General features: G+C 26.9%; 1 protein-coding gene across 4 annotated transcripts in view; it reads right to left on the bottom strand.

Moving 5' to 3' along the window:
- LOC122848642 (eukaryotic translation initiation factor 4 gamma 3-like) overlaps nt 1–18126 on the bottom strand; it is a 30879-nt gene that overhangs the window by 3017 nt on the left and 9736 nt on the right. For 2 of the 4 annotated variants that reach the window (XM_044146865.1, XM_044146866.1), the window contains exons 2-9: nt 11219–11595; nt 10557–11136; nt 10300–10481; nt 9144–9987; nt 2224–3104; nt 945–2004; nt 474–732; nt 206–258 (exon numbers count right to left, since the gene is read on the bottom strand). In XM_044146865.1, the coding sequence (XP_044002800.1) occupies nt 206–258; nt 474–732; nt 945–2004; nt 2224–3104; nt 9144–9987; nt 10300–10481; nt 10557–11136; nt 11219–11595 (4236 nt within the window). Of the gene's footprint in view, nt 1–205; nt 259–473; nt 733–944; nt 2005–2223; nt 3105–9143; nt 9988–10299; nt 10482–10556; nt 11137–11218; nt 11596–11958; nt 12054–14280; nt 16365–18126 lie in introns of those variants that run through there. The other 2 variants (XM_044146864.1, XM_044146867.1) reach the window with 2 other exon arrangements.

The raw sequence follows: 18126 nt of genomic DNA, 5'->3' as shown, positions 1-18126 counted from the left end.
TCAAATTAATTTATTGTTTTATTTTATTTTTTTAATTAATTAATTATTTAATTATTATTTTTATTTTCAGTATCCTTTTGGCTATGCTTTAACAACATTAAACATTTTTTTTTTCTCTTAAAAAGTTTTTCAAAGCACTTTTTGTCATCATGTTAAAAAAAAAAAAAAAATTTCAACTTAAATAAATATAAATAAATAAACTTACCCCAAGTTTTATACTCTGGTCTGTAATCTCTTGTAGCACCAGTGGATCTTGATCTGTAACAATTAAAAAAATAACAAAAATATTAGTTAAAATAATAAATATATAAACATAAATTAATTATTAATAATTTAAATTAATTCTTCAGTTAAAATGTTAAATCATGGTTGTTTTAGAAGATTCAGAAACTCTAGTCTGAAAACAGAATATCATCATTGAATTGAATTTTTTTCTTTAAATATTAATAATAATTATTAACAATAATACTAACCCAGGTAATTGAATTGATGGTTTTTTGTCAGTTTCCATTGAATCTAAAAGAGCATATTTATTTTGCATATTTTGCATTGGATTATCATTTCCAGCTGCAGCAGATGATCCCCATCGGAATAAATCTCTTCCACCAAGTCTCATTTCATCCATGGCTGGTACTTTAGCATTTAGTTTTGATGATTCAACAGAATATGGTTGTCTTGTTGATTTAGTTGCTACACTCCAACCATCTTCATTTGTATTACCATTACCTCCTCCTAAAAAATAACATAAATAATATTTAATTAATAAATTGCAAAATAAAATAAACTATTTGTTTATATTAATATAGTTTTTTTATTTTTATTTTCTCAGATAAATTTAACAATCACAACTGATCAGAAACTCCAGTCTGGCATGACATAAATGTATCATCATTTAAAAAATATAAAAGAAAATAATAACAAATATATTTAAAAATAAAACTTACTGTTTCGTCTTCTGTCTGAATTTCTATCATCTTTTCTTGGTGTATTAATTGGTGTATTATTTAATTCAATATCCAAATGTTCAGATGCATGTTCTTTACTAACTTGATCCATTGTTTTTGGATTACCTTCATCTCTTCTTGGTTTCCATTTTTGTGCTCTTAAATCAATAACATCTTGTAACATAAATCTAACTCTTGAGCTTATTTTTTTATCACCAGTTTTACGTTTAGTTAATTCAGTCATTGTTGAAAAATAATCATTGAAACTATTATTTTTAGTACTTTCCATTGTTTTACCAATTGTTGTTAATAATTTACAAAGACATTCAAGATTATCTTCATCTGGTGTTGTTAATAAATGTTTTATACATGTATGCATAATAGCAACTCTAAGCATATCTTGTTTATATAATTCACCAATAAATCTAATATTACCAACTGATTTCATACGTAAACGACGATCAGCATCATCAAGTAATGCTATTAATTCTTTTTTCTTAAGAACATCAACACATTCGTCAATTTCTTTAAGTTTAGATGCACGTGCAACTTCATCAACAGTTGTACTTTCAAATTCATGTTGGCAACGTGATAATATTAAAGTTCTAAAATTTGTTTTATTATCTTTTTCTTGTTTAGTTTCATTGTCTTGTTTTTTATCACCACCAGCAATTTGCATTTGTGCCAATTGTTTACACATGAGTGCATATGCTACTGAAAAATTTGGTTCTTCAAGAGCTTTTTGAAAAACTAAATCAATAACACCTTGCAATCTTTCATGTGAATCAATTTCTAAATCTCTAACTTGATTAACCAATGTATCAAATTTCTGTGGTGTTAATTTATTTAATATACTACGTACTTTTTTATAAAGTGCTTGTGTTTTAGCTTCATCATCATTTGCAATATCTGTCTTTGAACGAGGTGTTGGTTTCCATGCATTTTCTGATTCACGTAATTTAACATCTTCATGTAATGATAATGACACATGTATCACACCACTTTTACTAACTTTTTTGTTATTTCCTTGGAAACTCTTTTTGTTACCTGGTGCTACTTGCTATAACAAATAAATAATAAAAAAAAATTAATAACAATGCATCAACATGTAATTATTATTTTAAAATATTAATAAAAATTTTTTTTTCTTTTATCAGTAATTAAGTTTTCTGTCATTGAATATTCAGTCCACTACTTTCATTTATATTTAATGAAAACATCATTTAAAAAAAAAATATATATTTAATAATTGATTAATCAAAATAAAATAAATATTTACCATTCTATTGAAACCAGCTTTGGCAAATCCAGGTGTAAACATTTCATGATTTCTTGATGATTTTAAAAAGTCCATGGAACTATTACGTGATGATGGAGCTTGTCTAACAGTACCATATTTTTGTACAATATCCAAATTTGGTAAATTTGGTGGTTTAATTTGACACAATGGATGATGTTGAATTTTAGTTAAAAATTCAGAATCATATATTTTTTTCCCTGTTGGATTTGTGGGACTCCATTGATCTTCAGCATAAACATATTTGTGTTCATTTATTGTTGGTGTATCAATACGATTTGATGATTCACTATCATTTTCTTTGTCATTATTATCATCTTCATTATCAACAACAGCAGCAGTAGTATCAATTGGTTTAACATCATTTGTTGTTGTTGTTGTATTTGATACTTTTGAATTTTCTTGATTTTTTTGGGCAACTAATGTTTCAACATCAATTATTTTATCTTTAATAATATGAGCATGATCAACAACATCATTTGCACGTTTATCAGTAATACGTGCTGTTGTTTTATTATTATCTTGTTCAATTATTGTTGTTATATTTTTATGATTTTCCACAGGTAAATTTGTTTTACTACATTTATCAATATTTACTGTATCATCAATTTTTTTATCTTCAATATCAGTATCAGGTTTTGATTCAGTTGTTACATTTTCTTTTAATGATATTTCACAAACATCATCAACTTTTGTAACTACAACATCATTTTTTATATCTTGTTTTTTAATTAGTTCAATATTTTTCGGTTGTTCAACCGTACTCACGATGGTTTCCATATTATCACCTTCTTTTTCCGCACTTTTGCGGTTTGTATCAACTTCTTTGAGCTTATTTTTGCTCTTTTTTTGTGCAGCTTTACCTATAAAACAAACAAAAAATAAATTATTAATATTAGCTATTTTAATAATCAATTATTATATGTGATTAAAATTTTTTAAGATAATTATTTTCAGTATCCTTTTGGCTAAACAACATCAAGCTCTAATACTTGAGGCTTTTCAACGCATCTTAATTGTCATCATGTTTTATAAATTAATTAATAAATAATATTAAAAAGAGGAATAAATAAATAAGAAATGTATCAATGGCGATTTTAAAATGTAAAATTTACGAATGCACTGTGTGTCCCCAGCCAGAGATAATTTTAGACATTGCCGGCACAACGAAGACGTGGATGATTTGTTTCTCTCTATTTTATTTTCACGTTTCTTTTTTTTTTTTTTTTTCTAATGTATGCTCGATACGTTTCCAGACATTTCTTGATTTCTAAGATTAAAAATGCCTATGTCTACCAAGACAGAAATAATAATAAAAATAATTAAACAACGACATGTATACCATGATCTTTGGATCCACGTCGATTTCGACTTCTTGATCTTGAACTACTTGGACGACGATTTTCACTATTTTGTGATGAATTACTCATTTTAAAAATATTAATTTTTCACATATCAATTGATTAAATAATTCTTTATTGTTATCATAGTAAAAAATGAAATAAAATTACACTAAAATTACTTTGTTTATCCACAATAATAAAAAAACAAATTTTTTAATTTTTCATCAATTCAAGAAACCCCGTAATAAAAAAAAAAAATAGTCAATAAGATCACTAAACCTTTTGGTCTCGGGTTTCACTGTGCTTCTGAGCAGCTGCACTGATTCAGAATTTATTTATAAAACTATCGGATCTTTGCCAACGTTAATGTCGTTATACTTTTATACAGACAAACAATGCAACAACAAGATTAATATGAAATTTAATTTTTTTTTTTTACATTTCACCAATGCAAAGTCCAGTTTATTAATCACCAAATTAGCATTCAAGTGGTTGGACAAAAAAAAAATAAATATATTAACAAACTAACTAAACTAAATTATGTCATACGTTATATTTATAAAAAATATTTTTGATATAAATTTGAAAAAAAGTAGCAACCAAGTCTATTGAAAGAATTAAGTATAATTTCGACTTTCACGTGTCTATTTTAAATTACAAACTGACGAAAAGCAAGTATAGAATTTCTTTAATTAGTCTCAACCGATTGATGAAGGAGCACGCGCACTGGAGATGATTTACTCTTAAATTAATACCGAAAAACGACACTAGTCTCGACTCAAATAATCGTCATGTCCTTTTTTTTAAATTAAAATTATATTAAAGTGATTAAAAAATTATCATTATGTTTATTCTTTGAGCATTTTTAAAATCAACAAAATATCATTAAATATGTATATAAATTAAAGCTTGATTAAATAGATTTTTTAATCGATTGAATTTAAATTCAAGAGAGTGTCTAGTTGCTACGCGGATTGTTGCTGTAATTTAATTCATGAAAGTAGGTTGTGTAAGATTTTTTATAAAATCAGGTCGAGGCAAGCATTCAGAAGACCAACACTTTAATAAAAATTACACACCTTATATATATATAATATAATTTCATTTGTGACCTTCAAAACAAAAAAATATAAAAAAAATTGTCTTATCATTTGGCCATACTATATTGATTCAGTTGAATGTTCTCAAGAGACGACGACGACGACGATCGACGAAGACGACAAGCCCAAAAAAAATAAAATAAAAAAGATAACTACTTGCCAGGTGAAATAAAATACCAAGAAGGGGAAAATGCAGTAAGAGACTTGCAAAAAAAAATATCTTTTGATAAAACCGGTTTTTATTTCAATCACTATGCGCATCAATTTTAATCCCAGACTTATTGCCAGACATTTTATTATTTTTAAATAAAAGAAATGTAAAATAATCAAGGGGGGTTACCCGGAAATAGTTTCTTCAGTCTGCATGTATTATAAAATTGAGGCAAGAATAAAAAAAAAAATTTATATATAATTGTACAATAAAAATGAGAGTAAAAAAATACCAGTGACATTGTCTGAGCCTGTTGACTGTGACCTTAAATACACTCATGAGGTTTGGGTTTATTTCTTTTTTTATTTAACAATTATTTATCAACTCTTGACAATGGTTATAAAAATTTTTAATATCAATATTAAATATAATTGGGTGTTGAAATAAATGATATGCTTTATTTTTTTCAAGATTAAAATTAACTGGTATTAAATGTGATTTTTTTTCTTTTTCTTTTTCGTAACTTTCTATCGTCCTTGTATAAGTGAATGCGAATGTCGAAGGCCAACTATTGAAAATCAACGAAAAAGGGGCGTTGGAAATTTTCAGACATGAGAAAAATTAAATGAAAATATAAATTTTGCTGATAGAAAAAAAAAAAAGAACAAAAAATGAGTAATAAAAAATAAATTAAGTGACAGAAATAAATATGTTTTATGAACACCCACGATGCTTAATACGATATTCAAATATCTCTATTTCTAGTCAATGCAACTTATAGAATTTTTTCTATTTTACATCATGACTAAATTTCTTGATATTTAATTTGAAAAAAAGAATGAATTGAAATATTTCTATGTTAATCGTTCGAGGCTGTATTTAATGCTGAGAATTTAATCTAACGATGCCATATGTAGAGAAAAAAAAATGTAGACACTATTGAGATATAAAAATTTAAAAAATTTAAAAAATAAAAAAAATACATATGTATATCAAAAGCAGGTCTAACCGCATTCTCAAATGGTTGCAACCCACACGATTCAATATGGCTGACTCTATGCTTTCATGACGATATCATAAAAAATCACCAAGAAATTTTAACAACCATGTTTATTATCTCAATAATTAAGCATAAAATAATTTAAATAACAATACAATAATTATTTGTTCAATTCACTACTTGTGATTGCTAAAATAAGTTATAATCGAATTTTTTTTTATCGTTACAATTAAATATTTTTCAACACGTGGTAATAAAAAAAAAGCTTTAAAATAAAAATCATTTTACAATTAAAATATATTTTAATAGAAAAAATTAAATGATTTATCGGCTTGAATATATGTTGGGTTGTAATCATGATGACCTTATGGAGTAATTTCCGGTTTATCAATTTTGCAATTTGAGATATCAAGTTCAAAGTACATAAAACTTGAGTTACAAAATAATTAAATTTTCATTTTGCATATTATATTTAAATATGAGCGATTAATAATAATTAAAAAATAAAATATATCATTATTTTAGATAAAAAAAAAAATTTAACCACGTGGAATACTAGATAATGAAACTCCACCCGAAGAATTTTCAAGATGTCGCGTGTTAAAACGGCCTCGTTTCCGGTCCATCGAAATATGGCCTCAAAAAGAGCCACGAGTACAAATATACATTTATATTTTAAATATTAAAATTAATAATTATAATAAAAAAAAACTTTTTTTTAATTATATAAATAAAATTACATACATACATAATGAGAACTTTTCTCTTATCGTCGTCACCAAATTTGCACTTTAAAATTCGTTTATAAAGAAATAAAATTTATAAAAAAATGTGGCCTAACTTTTACTTTTTTTAAAATTAATAAATAATTAAAATATTCGCACTTGTATATAAAAAAATTATTGTGTGTAAAAAGCACAATAAATTGTATATTAAAATTTAATTTTTTTGGAGTAAGTTAACACGTGGAAGTTTTTTATTCTTCCAATTTTAAAAGCGTAATTGTTGGATTGTTAAAAAAAATATATATATTTAAATAAAATAATTAAAACAATAAAAAAAAAGAAAAATTAATAATTTTAGTTTAAATAAATAGAGTAAAATATTTATTTAAAATTTAAAAAATTAAACTAGCTATTGAACCGGATAGCTCAGCACGTGCTGGCTTCTGGAGGAGACGAAAGTTCTCCGCCGGTGGTTACCCCAGAAAAGATCGACTGTCCCCACTTTGATATCTTACAAGCACTAAAATATATCTATATTCTATAGTATCATAAAAAAGTGGAAGGGTGTATATTTCTCTCTCACTCACGCATGCGTACATCAAATTTTGTACAGACAACGTATGTACAAACTGATACAAACTAGTACTGTAGTACTGTACTGTACTAAACTGCTCTAAGCTATAGTATAGTATGACCATATTATAGCTTAAAGTAGTGCAGTACTAATTTGTATTTACGTTGTCTGTACAAGATTTATCTTCCGGGTGTATTTGGGCTTCCGGTTTATCACACTTCATTCTGATTGAAAACTCCGACTGGTTAACATGAGTATTTGGGTGAAAAATTTCGGTTTGGCCTCGTTCTTGCTGGGTGGATCCTATGCGGGATACACTTTTATCAAACATGACCGTTTACGAACAGAAATGGAAATTGAGAAGTATTTATTAATTTTTTTTCTTTTTAAATAAAATGGAAAAAAAAAAAGAAAAACGAAATTATGCATTAATTTTTTGTTGTGTTTTATCTGTTACAGATTGAAGATGGAAATGGAAGCGAAGAAGTAATTATTAATTTAAAAAATAAAAATAAAAAATGTAAAAAAAAAAGAAATTACGTATTAATGCTTTTGTTTTTTGTCTGTTACAGATTGAAAATTGCAGAATATGACATGGAAATTGAACTAACGAAGTAATTATTGATTTGTTTTTAAAAAATAAAAAATGTGAAAAAAAAAAAAGAAATTACGTATTAATGTTGTTGTTTTTTGTCTGTTACAGATTGAAAATTGCAGATAGTGACATGAACAACAAAATAATGAAGTAATTATTGATTTGTTTTTAAAAAATAAAAAATGTAAAAAAAAAAAATGAAATTACGTATTAATGTTGTTGTTTTTTTGTTTGTTACAGATTGGAAATTCAATTATGTGAAAAGAGGTAATTATTTATATTTTTTTCTTATAATAAAAAGTAAAAAAAAAAAAAAATGTATTAATTTTTGTGTTTTGTTTGGTCTGTTACAGTATTCAACTCAAGGAATTGATGTAATTATTAAAAAATTATTAAGTTATCTGATTATTAAAAAATCATGTAATTATGTATTCATTTTTTTCGTTTTTTTTTGTTTTGTCTGTTGCAGGTTGAAATCATTACAATAATTTAAGTTTTTTCATACATAATCATTATATCAAATTCAATAAAAACCTAATTATTTAAATTAAAAAAAAAAAAAACAATGTTTATTTATTGAATTACCCTACAATCATTGAATTAATAAATTAATCATTTAGAAATATATATAAAATCAACTCACGTCTGCGTTTATCCACCATTTTAATTTTATTTTTATTAGTTTTTTTTTTTTTTTTTCCTCACACAAAAGATATTTTTATTTCCACGTGGTTATGATGAATTTTATTTTTCAATTTTTAAATTATTATTATTATTTAGATTAATTTTCAACTTGAATATATTTTATTTAATGAAAAAATAATTCACTGCAGTTGGATTAATTTATTTGACAAACTTAATTGATTAATAAATTTTGCAAAGGAACCACAAAACACTTCTAGAAAAGTCTCGAGTTTAACGAACAAAAGCTTGAGGTTAGGTTTATTTAACTTTTTTTTTTTTTTTGTCACTCAATATACAAACACGTATTAAATGTGTTTTTAAACAATAACAGACATTGATTATTATTTGTTGTTGTACTTGTGTTCAATGAACTTTAAAATCAATGACACTTATTTGACGTATGTATTTAAATTAAACAAAAATTAATTTATTTTGTCCAAAGCAAATTATCAAGTAAAAGTAGAAAAAATACGTGTGGCACGACCTCTAACTAAAGAACAACTGAGATCGAGAGTAATGTGACCACCCAAAAAGTAAACAATAATATTGCAAGTCAAATTTAGGATTAATAAATAAATAAAAAAAAAAAAAACAAGTCAACTAAAAATGGCTGTCAATAAACGAAGAAACGACTAACTTGAACCGGAAATTTTTAATATTTAAAATTTAAATTAAGACGTTGAATAATAAAATTAAATTCATAAAAAATAAATAAATTAATTAAACTCACCATCAATGAATTCTTCGTCAGATTTATCAGCATTGTTTTCACCATTTTTATGAGTCTCTGATGTTTTAGCTGATGATTCAATAATTTTTTCACAAATTATTTGTTTGTTTTGTTCCTTTGGAGCTTCAATAACTGGCACAGCTGGTTCAGCAATAATAGCTGAATCACTGGTAGTAACATTTGAAATTGTTGACTGTACTGGTAATGTTACATTCTTTTTTGTTGATAAATTTTTTTCAACAGGTTCACGTGCAATTGTAGATACAGGACATGTAACAGCAGTTGTTGAAGATATTTTACATGATACTTTTTCGTCATCACGTTCAGGGTGAGCAGGTACAACAGGAGTTTCTTTAATTACACTTTGTGATTTTTGTTCATCAATAGATTGTGCTTGTTGTTGTTTTTGTGATAATTGATTTATATCACTACGTGGTCTAAATTCTTTAGTTAATGATGACAACTGTTTTGTATCATTATTAATAATAGACACATCAACTTGAGCATTTGATTGAGCATCAATTGTTGATTTGACAATATTTGTTGTACTAGGTGTAACAATAGGAACTGTACAACTAATTGAATTTGTCATTGTTTGACTAGATGTCTGATTAATAACATTTGTTTGTAATGTTGTATTTAAAGATTTATCTTTTATAGTATCTTGTACACTCGTCGTTGTTGTTGATGTTGTTGTTGTTGTTGCTGTTATTGATGATGATGATGGTGATGATGTTGTGGTTGTTGTTGTTGTAGTTGTTGTTGCTGCTGTAGCATTTGTTCCTGTAGTTTCACTTGCAGCTTTTGCAACTAACGATGCAAATTCAGCAATAATTGCAGAGTTCTGAAAAAATCACCAAATCTTTATGATAGACGATGACAATATTGTTTTACCCTATTATATTATAATTTTAAAAACTAAAAATTTTTCTTCCAATTTTTAACGTTTAATTGTTAATTTATTTACAAAAAAAAAAACAAAAAAAACAAAAACAATAATATTTTTAGAATAAACATGCAAGTTGAGCTGTTTGTCCATTATTAATTATCTTCCAGCTTTGATTTTAAAAATAATAATCATGCTTTGATATAAAAAATAATATTTTTCATTCATAATATTTAAAAGGATTAATTAATTTTATATTTAATGACTCACCTGTGGTTGTGGAGTATCACGATTTTTAGTCTCATCACTTGGAGCTGTTCCTGCTTCATTATAAATTTCATTAGCAACATTAAGTCCAGTTTGTGGATCAACAATATCAAGAATGGCACATATCCTTGCTGCTTTTCTATATGGAGCTGGAGCTGGTGTGCCACCATTGTGTCCTGCATAAGCTGAAATTATTTTTTAAATATTAATTTAAGATTGCTTATTTGACAGTCTAATTTAATTGTTGAATAAATTCTTACTTGGTTGGGTAAGTGCTATTGACATTGGAGGTATTGGTTGGGGTTGTTGTGCTGGTTGTTGAAGTGTATTTTGTGGTACACCAGCTGTTCCTTGTGCACCGGCCAGCGGTCCTGCAACATTTTGTCCAGCACCAGTAACAGCATTTGGAGTTGGTCTATTTATACTAATTGCTGCATTTTGTGGTTGATAAGATTGATAACAATATGCTGGTGGTGGTTGACCTGGTGTAAATCCAGTATACAAACTTGGCATCATAGGATGTGACTGAAAGCTTGGATAGTATGCCTGTGGTGGATGATGTGGTTGATGTCTTGTTTGTTGGGGATAAATTGACATTGGACTTGCATTAACAAAATTAACTGGTTGATGAGCACCACCATGAATACCAGCTGAAGGTACAAATATTGGTGCTACAGATGACATAATATTTGCATGACCAGGATACATGGCAGGTGATTGACCAGGACTTCCAGTAACTCCTGCCATACTAACATGTGTTGCTGCACCAACTTGACTACCACGATGAGCTATATTTCTCGGTTGTAATGGTTGACTTCTTGTTGCCATTTGATAGAAACTCTAAAAAAATAATTTAAGTATTATGAAATTTGTCGATATGATAATATATTTTATAATTTAATCATTTATAAAAAAAACTTACGTGTGGCGGAGGCCTATTTGGATTTTGTCCATATGGCTGTTGCATTGTTGGCTGTTGAGCCTGTAAATGTGCTGGTTTACCCATCTCTTGTGGTGATGGTGTATGCACTGGTGGTGTTGTTGTTGGTGTTGGACCCTGTTGTTGTTGTTGTACACCAGGTGTTGATACTTGGGGTGGTTGTTGTTGTTGTTGTTGCTGTTGTTGTACACCAGTTGGACCACCAGGTTGTATACCTGTTGTTGTTTGTCCAATTGATGGTAAACCAACTAATGATGGTGGTCCACGACCTCCAGGTACACCTATACTTCCAGCTCCACCACCAACCTGGGCCCCTGGTTGGGCACCGTAATTTTGTCCAGGTACATGAAATTCAGATCCTGAAATAAATTATTTATTTAATTATTTATTATATAAACATATTTAACAATAAAAATTATGCAATAATAAAATATATAATATGAATAATGACGTTGACACAAGGCCACTATGCTTGCAAATATATTTCCCGTTTGTCATTCAAGGTAATTTATTATTACACGTAATAAACTTAAAAAGGAATGATGATCGATATTACCGTACAAGTAATATCATCAACCGTTTACACATGGTGTTTTTATAAAAAAAATTTCTTTTCATTTTTTTTTTTTTTTTTATAAAAAACAAAATACCAGTTGAGGAATTTTTTTTTTTTTACAACAAATTAAATACTGATTATATATATTTCAGTGAAAAAGCATTACCAGACAACTTCTGAACAGTGGGTGCGAAGTCCTCGTTAACAAAGTGGATTTTTTACTCAGAAAAAGAGACAATAAATTAAAAAAAAAAAAAAAAAAAAAAGATAATAATGCACAATTTCACAAGCACGTATCAGTTTGAGATATTAATTTAAAAAACTGTTTGGTCTCTGACACCTGCAAACACCAGTGTCGTGTCACTAAAATTTTATTTGATTGTTGATACATTTGATCAACTTCAATTATTATTATTATTACTCCAATAATACAAAAAAAAAATATAGCAAATAATAATAATAATAATAATAACTTGTGAAACTTGTTGGAAAAATTGTACGATTTTTTTATTTATTCACGTGCCCTCTCCCACTATTTTATCTGTTACTGATTGTCTTGCTTTCACTATAATAAAAAAAAAAAAAAACAATTAACTTGTTTTACTATCTCGCTATGTATTTTATGATTTTTTTATTATACGATTGGCGCGCACACCATAAAGCGTCATCGAATATGTATACTAAATTATATTTTTTATACTAACACAAATATTTATTAGTTATTGTAAAATTATTTATAAATTTTAAACAAATATTTAAGATTAAAAATATCAACACGAATGAATAAGCTAATTGGTAATAGCTTTAAATTAATTATTATTTTTTTTTTATCCGTTGAATGTCTAGTTGTTGCACGAATTTGTTAAAAAAGAATCGCCATTTTTGTACATGTGGGCAGAGGACTTTATCGAGTGACTCCATCTTGTGATAGCCATTGGAAAATACACTTGAGAATTTGCAGGAAATGAACTCTATTCTTGTATTTAACATTTATTTATATTTTTTGTATATATCCGGTAATTTAAATAATAAAAATTCAATAAATAATATTTATTAAAAAAAAAAAAAATAATTCAAATAAAAAATAATTCATCAAATTTTTGTGCAATAAATTGATTGATATTATAGAAGAAAAAAAAAATTTGTTAAAATGTAAATAATTTTTAATTACTTTTAAATAAAATGAGTGATAAAAAAAATATAAAAATAAAAAATAAACACATCAGTGAATTTTGCTGAAAAAGAAAGGTACATTTTATCGATCGACCTATATATCAGTGAAACACACTCGAGTAAGCTTCGTTGAATTTCGTTTAAAAAAAAAAAATTATTATTAAAAAATAAAACACAAAATAATAAGTTAAAAAAAAAAAGGGTAATTCGGATTGTTTGCATGCAAGCTCCAATTGTTATGACTATAAATTTTCATCGTTCTATTTTTTTTGTTTCATTTTGTAATAATACTTTGACAAGTTTTATTGAAGGGTAGGTCGCTAAGTCGAAAATCGAATGTCCCTGAGAGAAGAAAGAAAAAAAAATAATATAAAAAAAATACTTCAACCTCGTGACCTATCCAACATAGACAACTTGAATTCTATTTCCGAATTAAATAAATCCCGGACCGACACTGTTCTTATTTTATTCACTTTATTCACTCGCTAATTTTAATTCAACATTGTAGGCAAGTTTAATTCGATAAAAGGTTTTTTTTTATTTTTTTTAAAACATGTCCAAGAAACATTCTTCAAGAGTTTATAAAAATTTAAGGAGCAAGAATTTGAAAAAATCACAAGCATGATATAAAAATAGAAAAAAAAATAAAAAATAAAACAAAATAGTATCTACTAAATTTAGCTGTTAAGTTTTTAGCTTTGAACTTTGTGATATAAATAAAAATATATATTTTTATTTGACATGAAATTTTATCCTCATCAACTAACACGAATTTTAATCTATTAAAAAATTTCAGTTATTTATTATTTTTCCATTAGCTAGTTTAACAATTATTACTAATGTTAATTGTTATAAAAAAAAATAAAAAATAAATAAATACTATATTATTTGATAAGGATAACCCCCCGGAAATAAGAATTACTTGAAAAATCTTTCTCATTTAATTTCTACAATTTAAAAATGAATAGATATTTTTATTTTTTATTATTTTCTTTTGAACCTTAATATAATACTCTCATTGGTATCATGAAATAAAATAACTCTATTTCTATCTGACCTATAAAATTTAATTTTATCCTATTAGAATAATGATTGAATAATTTTTTAAACAACGATGAAATTATAAACAGAAAAAAATAAAATAATAATCAGTAAATAAATTAACTGATGTATTATAAAAATATAAAACAATCAGTTAATAAATCAAATAATAAAAATGAATAATCATGAAACAAGATGTAATCGATTGACCGATTTAAAGTCACAAAAAAAAAAAGAAAAGAAAAAAAAAAACGACAACCAATAAGACCCTTACGCGCATTTGTCGCAATGATTCTATACTGAGGTGGTGGTGGTTGTTGCTGTTGCTGTTGATGTTGATTTTGCTGTTGCTGTTGTTGTTGCTGCTGTTGATGATGATGGCCAATATTGATTGTAAGCTGATGTTGTCCATGATTGATTTGTCCAATATGTGGTCCATGAGGACTCAATGGTTGTGGTTGCAATGCTTGTTGATTGTGCGTATGTATGTGATTATGATTTGGATTCTGTGGATGTGGTGATATATGATGATGATGATGGTGATGATGTCGTCCACCATTACCTTGTGGTAATAAACAATGCATTGGACCAACACCGACGGCAACACCGACAGTGCCCTCCTTTGATATACCATATCGTGATACCATTTTTCTTTTTTTTTTTTTTTGTTATTTTTGTCGTTTAAAAATTAATTTTTATATTTAAAATGCAATATTTTGCATAAAAAAATACAATTTTATTTTCACGTTATTTTGAAATTATTAAATTTTTTTTTTTGTTGTTTCTCCTTACAGGGAAGACTTGATTATTATCATTATAATAATTTATTATTATTTATTTATTTTTTTTTTTTGACTTTTTACGTTCACTTATCGCGTGTGTTTTTTAAAATTTTAATATGTTGATTTTTTATGAAATTTTTTGTATATTATATTTCTTAGATAAAGGTGTATAATATGTCATCAAAATAAAAATTAATAATCACGAAAAAAGGCGGCACTTGAGTTGCAAATATTTGGACACTTTATTGCATGACTATATTATTAATTATTTTATAATTTATTATCTCAACAATATAACAACCAATAATGGTTGATACTGTTGTATTATTTTCTAGTTGGCAGTTCATTTTTAAATTATATTTAAGTGTATTTAATATATTAAACATTTTACATGTTATATAATTTAATTATGCATGTTTGTATCGACATGGGCATGATAATAGCCACGAGGATTTTTAAAATGGAGTAGTAGTAGTTGTAGTTGTGAGGATAGTAAGATGGATCGATATTTCCAAACTCTTACTTTACCTTCCTTATCCAAATCAACTCCAAAAATATATATGATTAATTTTTAAACCCACAATATCATCAAAACCAGCTCCAAGGATTATATTTTTAATTTTTCCTTTTCAAAAAAATATCAATGTCAATTATTATTTGACAATTATATTAATTTTTTAAAATAAATTCACAATAAAAATTCCCTAGAATATCACTGTAAGTCAATGTATTTATCTCTGTTATTTCTCAAAGATATCACGAGTATCATCGTGTGTGCTGGTGGTGCTGGTGATCTTGTTGAAGACACGATGGTTAGCCCGCTGGCGCGCGCGCATTCACGCACGCACGCCTTCCGACCTTTCCAACACAAACTGCAATGACCCTACTATTCTCATATAATAACCACCATCACCAACAATATTACAACCCTTTGATTTTTGATATTTCATCAACAACACACCACCTTTATTTATGTCAATTATCATCAAACACTTCATCGAATGAAAACCAAAAAATTTCCTCAAAATGTCATTTAAAATATCAACATTTTACTTTTTTTAATTAAAAATAAAAAAATAAAAAAAAACAACTTAATAAATAAATAAAAAAAATAACAACACTTGAATATTCACTAAAAAGAAAATAAACGTAATTTTTTTTTTTTATGATTTTTTATAAAATTTTATGGGGTGGAAGAGAGACAGGGGAGGGAGAGAAGACTTTGGGAGAAAGTTCACTGTTAACCCTCACTCGTTGAGCAACAAAATGGCACTGAGTGTCAGATTGAGGGCGTCAAATTTTTTACAAGGGGTAAACAAAACAAAAAAATAACAAAAATTAAAAAAAAAAACAATAACAATGTTTTGCTGACACAAGGCCAAAACAAAACACCGTAAGTGGTGTTTTGTTTGTTTTAAATCACCTTTAACCCCTTTAATTATTTTTTAAATTACTTTATTATTATTATAATTCGTTGCATTATATTAAAATGTTTATATTATTATTTGTTTTGTTTGTTTTTGTTTTTTTTTTTTTATTGAAAATAAATACCACGGCTCACGCTGTCGGAGTCGCGATTCCCGACTGACGTAGTCCGGAATCCGTCGCGACGCCTGGTCGTCAGCCGCTCCCCTCCTTTCGTGTGGATTAATTTCGCGAGTGTGTGTGTGTTGAAATATATATATATTAAATTCACAGGTTTACGGGGCTGCGGGAATTGAACAGAGCCAGCTTTTGCTCTGCTTCCCCTCGTTTACTTGTTTTTTTTTATTCCCTCCCACTTTGAAATTTAAAAAATTTTATTTTGTTGTTGTATTATTATTATTATTATTTTCACGGCAGAATCATTATCACGGAATCCAAATTACACAACATATCGATAAATATAAAAATATAATAGCTTATCTAAGTACAATAGTATAAATCAATGATTATAACTCTCGTATCAATAAATTAATTGTATTTTATTATATATTTAGTTAAATAATGTAAATAATTTAATTAATTAATTTATAATTAATATATTAATATTCAAATTAATATCAATATTAAGGTAAATACATATTTTTCAATGAAATTAGTGAAATACTTGAAGTACGCTTGCTCCAAAAATACTGCGCAGTATGAGTGAGCATCATGTCTTCGCCAAAAAATAAAATGATTTTAAGATAGTCTCTCGCATGCGCAAAAAAAAATTAAAAAATCAACGACATTGAGACGAGATATAAATGAAATTTCTAAGAACAATATTTGCCTAATGAAAATATGACAATGTTTCAATAACATTGAAATTATTATTTTAGCATAAATAAAAAAATAATTTTCATGTCTAAGCAACCACACTCATCAGTTATTTTTTTTTTTCCATTCAACTATTTTAACAAAAATCAAAAATAATATTTTTAAACACACATGTTATATATTTCCGCGTGAGAATGAAAACACGTGCGTGTATTGTATATACACCCAGGCACTTTGTTGCGAGGTAAAGTCCTTGAAAAAAAAAACATATTTGCGTACTCAGTTTGGCTCAAGGTCCATCGCCAAAAATTCATCGAATAATTTTTCAACAAAATCTTCCTTTGAATCATAAGTTAATTTAAAAAATATGAAAATTCAAAACAAAGATCATCAAAGAAGATGTATTTCTTAAAATAATTAATAATAAACAATAACAAAAAATTCATTCATCACATGAATATTTTGTTTATTTATTTAAATAAAAAAAATAATAACCATTTGCGTCCTTGAGAATGTTTAATGGAGCAATTTGAAGGTGAACAGCAAGCAGTGACCGTGTCAGGAGTCCAGTGGAATTGGAGCTTCGTTAAAAATTACAGTGATTCAAGGAGAATAAAAGAGATAAAGAGGAGTTTGAAAAATTTCAAGAGATGCTTGATAAATTAGATAAACAAATAAACTAAAAATAGGGCGTTGTCTCGTTATTGGATACACGAGACATAATAAAATTGAGGTGATGAGATATATGTAATATTTCAAAATTACTATGGCTTCTCTCATGGTGTACATACAAGTTTATTCACCCTTGATAATTATCCTTTTTTGTTATTTAAATCATTCACAATATCGTTCTCTGGTTGCCTCGGGTATAATGTTTAATGTTCTGACCACCTCACCAAACAGCATCAGTTGTCTGTCATGGGGATTAAGGACGGAAAGACGAGTGTGGTGGACTGGTGGACTCTGATAATATTAACTCTATATATGGGCTATTTTTTTTTTTTTTTTCACGAGAGAAAGAGAGGTAGGTAACCCAGTTTTAAAACATTGCACAATTGAGAGGTAGTGAGTGAGCGAGTGCATAAGAGAACTCATTC

This window comes from Aphidius gifuensis, linkage group LG2 (genome assembly GCF_014905175.1).
Source record: "Aphidius gifuensis isolate YNYX2018 linkage group LG2, ASM1490517v1, whole genome shotgun sequence".
NCBI lineage: Eukaryota > Metazoa > Arthropoda > Insecta > Hymenoptera > Braconidae > Aphidius > Aphidius gifuensis.
This window is presented reverse-complemented; position numbering and strand designations above follow the sequence as displayed.